The 2,227-nt window shown below is 32.7% G+C and overlaps 1 protein-coding gene across 2 annotated transcripts in view; it reads left to right on the top strand.

Annotated features, from left to right (window-relative positions):
• The window catches only part of LOC106464684 (lachesin-like), a 127,052-nt gene that overhangs the window by 99,680 nt on the left and 25,145 nt on the right, over positions 1 to 2,227 (top strand). For both annotated transcript variants that reach the window (XM_022392995.1, XM_022392990.1), the window contains exon 4: positions 420 to 590. In XM_022392995.1, the coding sequence (XP_022248703.1) occupies positions 420 to 590 (171 nt within the window). The remainder of the gene's footprint in view (positions 1 to 419; positions 591 to 2,227) is intronic.

Here is a 2,227-nt window from a genome sequence, read left to right as displayed (position 1 = left end):
AAACCCGTTTTTAATTTTAAAGGTACCGGGTTCGGGTTTAAAAGTTAAACCCGTCCCCGACGGAAACCGAAACTAACCCGGTACCCCGTCGTTGGCCGACTCGGGGGGGGGGCTTTTCCACACAAAAAGATGTATATTTGCAAAATATAAAATGCTTATTTCACTGTATCTTAAGCAAGAATGGAAACGGTAACATCATTGTTGTTGCGTAGGCTACTTTCCTCCTAGAATGTTCTAGGAAAGAAATCCTTTCTACAGAAGCTAGTAGGACAATTAAAGGAAGCTCAAGTGTTCAATAAATAGTCCTTGTTAAGGATTATAGTCGGAATTATGCGACAGCAGGTTCACATCTCGTTATTCAGCGCAACATCACTTCTTGTGCTGACAACACAACATTTTTTTCTATCTCTTTCTTGCAGTTCCACCGATGATTATTGATCGAGAGAGTAGTTCTGATGAGCTGGTGAGAGAGGGATTTAACATAACTTTGTCATGCCGAGCTAAAGGCTACCCCACGCCCACTGTCACGTGGAGAAGAGAGGACGGGCAACCGATTTCTGCAGGTAATTGGCAAAACAAGAAAAATCTGGGTAAGTCCTAATCAGTTCATTATGCCTATGGGTACATAATATCAACTTAAAACGATTTTACCTAAACTTTTAGCGTTAATTATTTACAGGTATTTAGATTTGTTTGTTTGTTGTTAAGTGCAAAGCTACACAATAGGCTATCTGTACTGTGTTCATCACGGGTATCGAAACCAGGTGTTTAGCCTTATAAGCTTTCAGACTTACCACTGAGCCACTGGGGAGGGTACATATTTAGTTACCTTTACATGTTCCATTTATTTGAACGATTACCTCCGTGGCTAAGCGGTAAGCTTTAAGGTTTATAACACTAACATGTGGAGTTAGATCCCTGCAGCGGATACATCTTTGAGAGTACATGTTACAGCTTTGCACTAAAACAAACAAACAATAGTTAAATGAATTTTGTAAATACGTAAGTAGAAAGGAGCAAAAATCCGGATATTTTCCTTTCTAAATGTCTTATTTTTCTACTTAAAAAAAAGAGAACGACATTAGTTTTGTAGTTGTGTTGTGTAGTATCTTAAGACACTTAAAAATTATCACTCTAGAGTTAAAGATAACTCATTTATGATCATCATTTAAGTGTGAATATATATATATATACACTGGTTTTAAAAATTATCTATAGGAATTTAATTTTATTATTATAAAACATATATTATACATATTATAAATAGTTTAAGTCGTGGACAAAAATATTTTACAGTAAGGAATAAATTTATATGATTTTATATATGTATCACAACTGACTACTTAAGCTTCCCTAATGATATTAAAACTAAAACTGTAAAGAATACTTTCCTTCACTTTTATAAGTGAAAAATATTTAAAACAAAAAAAGTTTTACTTTTGTTTGATTTCCATGAAACATTAAATCAAGGGTATGATTCTCATTTCTGTTGATAAATTGATTGATTTTCTATTGAATTCAAATATACAAAACATACAAAATTAAATATTTTTTTCTATTTTAAACATTTGTTTAATTTATTTTAATATTTTTCCTCAAAAATATAAATTATTTTTGGGGTTTCTCGGGACAAGACCATATCCATAAACCCGCAATTTTCATTAAGCACTAATAGTTATTTTACAATTGAGAAGTAATAACCTACGAGTGTTGTATTACATAATGTCAAACTTCATTCTGCTACAAAAACATAATAATAATTGCATCAATGAAATAAAAAAATACAACTTTAATAATCAGCAACTGCTGTTAATCCAAGGAAAATACGTTTGAAACTTAGAGGTGTTCAATTTTCACTAAAGAAGAAAGGTGGAAGACTTTCGAAACGTCGTCCTCTATACTTATGTTTCTACAACAGGCAATTGCTATCCATTAAACCAAACTTAATCGTTTATCAATAGCCTAGAACTCTCTTAGTAAGATGAACACATAAACAGCTTTAGCTAGACCTAATCTTATTAATTTTAATGACCATTAAATAGTAGTGTAAAAGTAATATTAATGGCCTCGGACTTACTTAACAGAGTTAACACATAAGAAGCTTTAAATTCGATGACGAGGAACCCACTTTGAGACTAATAATGCTTGGAGACGGCTTGAATGGGTAATGAAGAAAACCTGATGATGACAAAACCTTGTCGAAACGATGTACATTTGCTGTTATGTT

The sequence above is a fragment of the Limulus polyphemus genome, unplaced genomic scaffold, assembly GCF_000517525.1.
Source record: "Limulus polyphemus unplaced genomic scaffold, Limulus_polyphemus-2.1.2 Scaffold62, whole genome shotgun sequence".
NCBI lineage: Eukaryota > Metazoa > Arthropoda > Merostomata > Xiphosura > Limulidae > Limulus > Limulus polyphemus.
The sequence above is the reverse complement of the archived record's forward strand: the minus strand, read 5'-3'. Positions and strand labels throughout refer to the sequence as shown.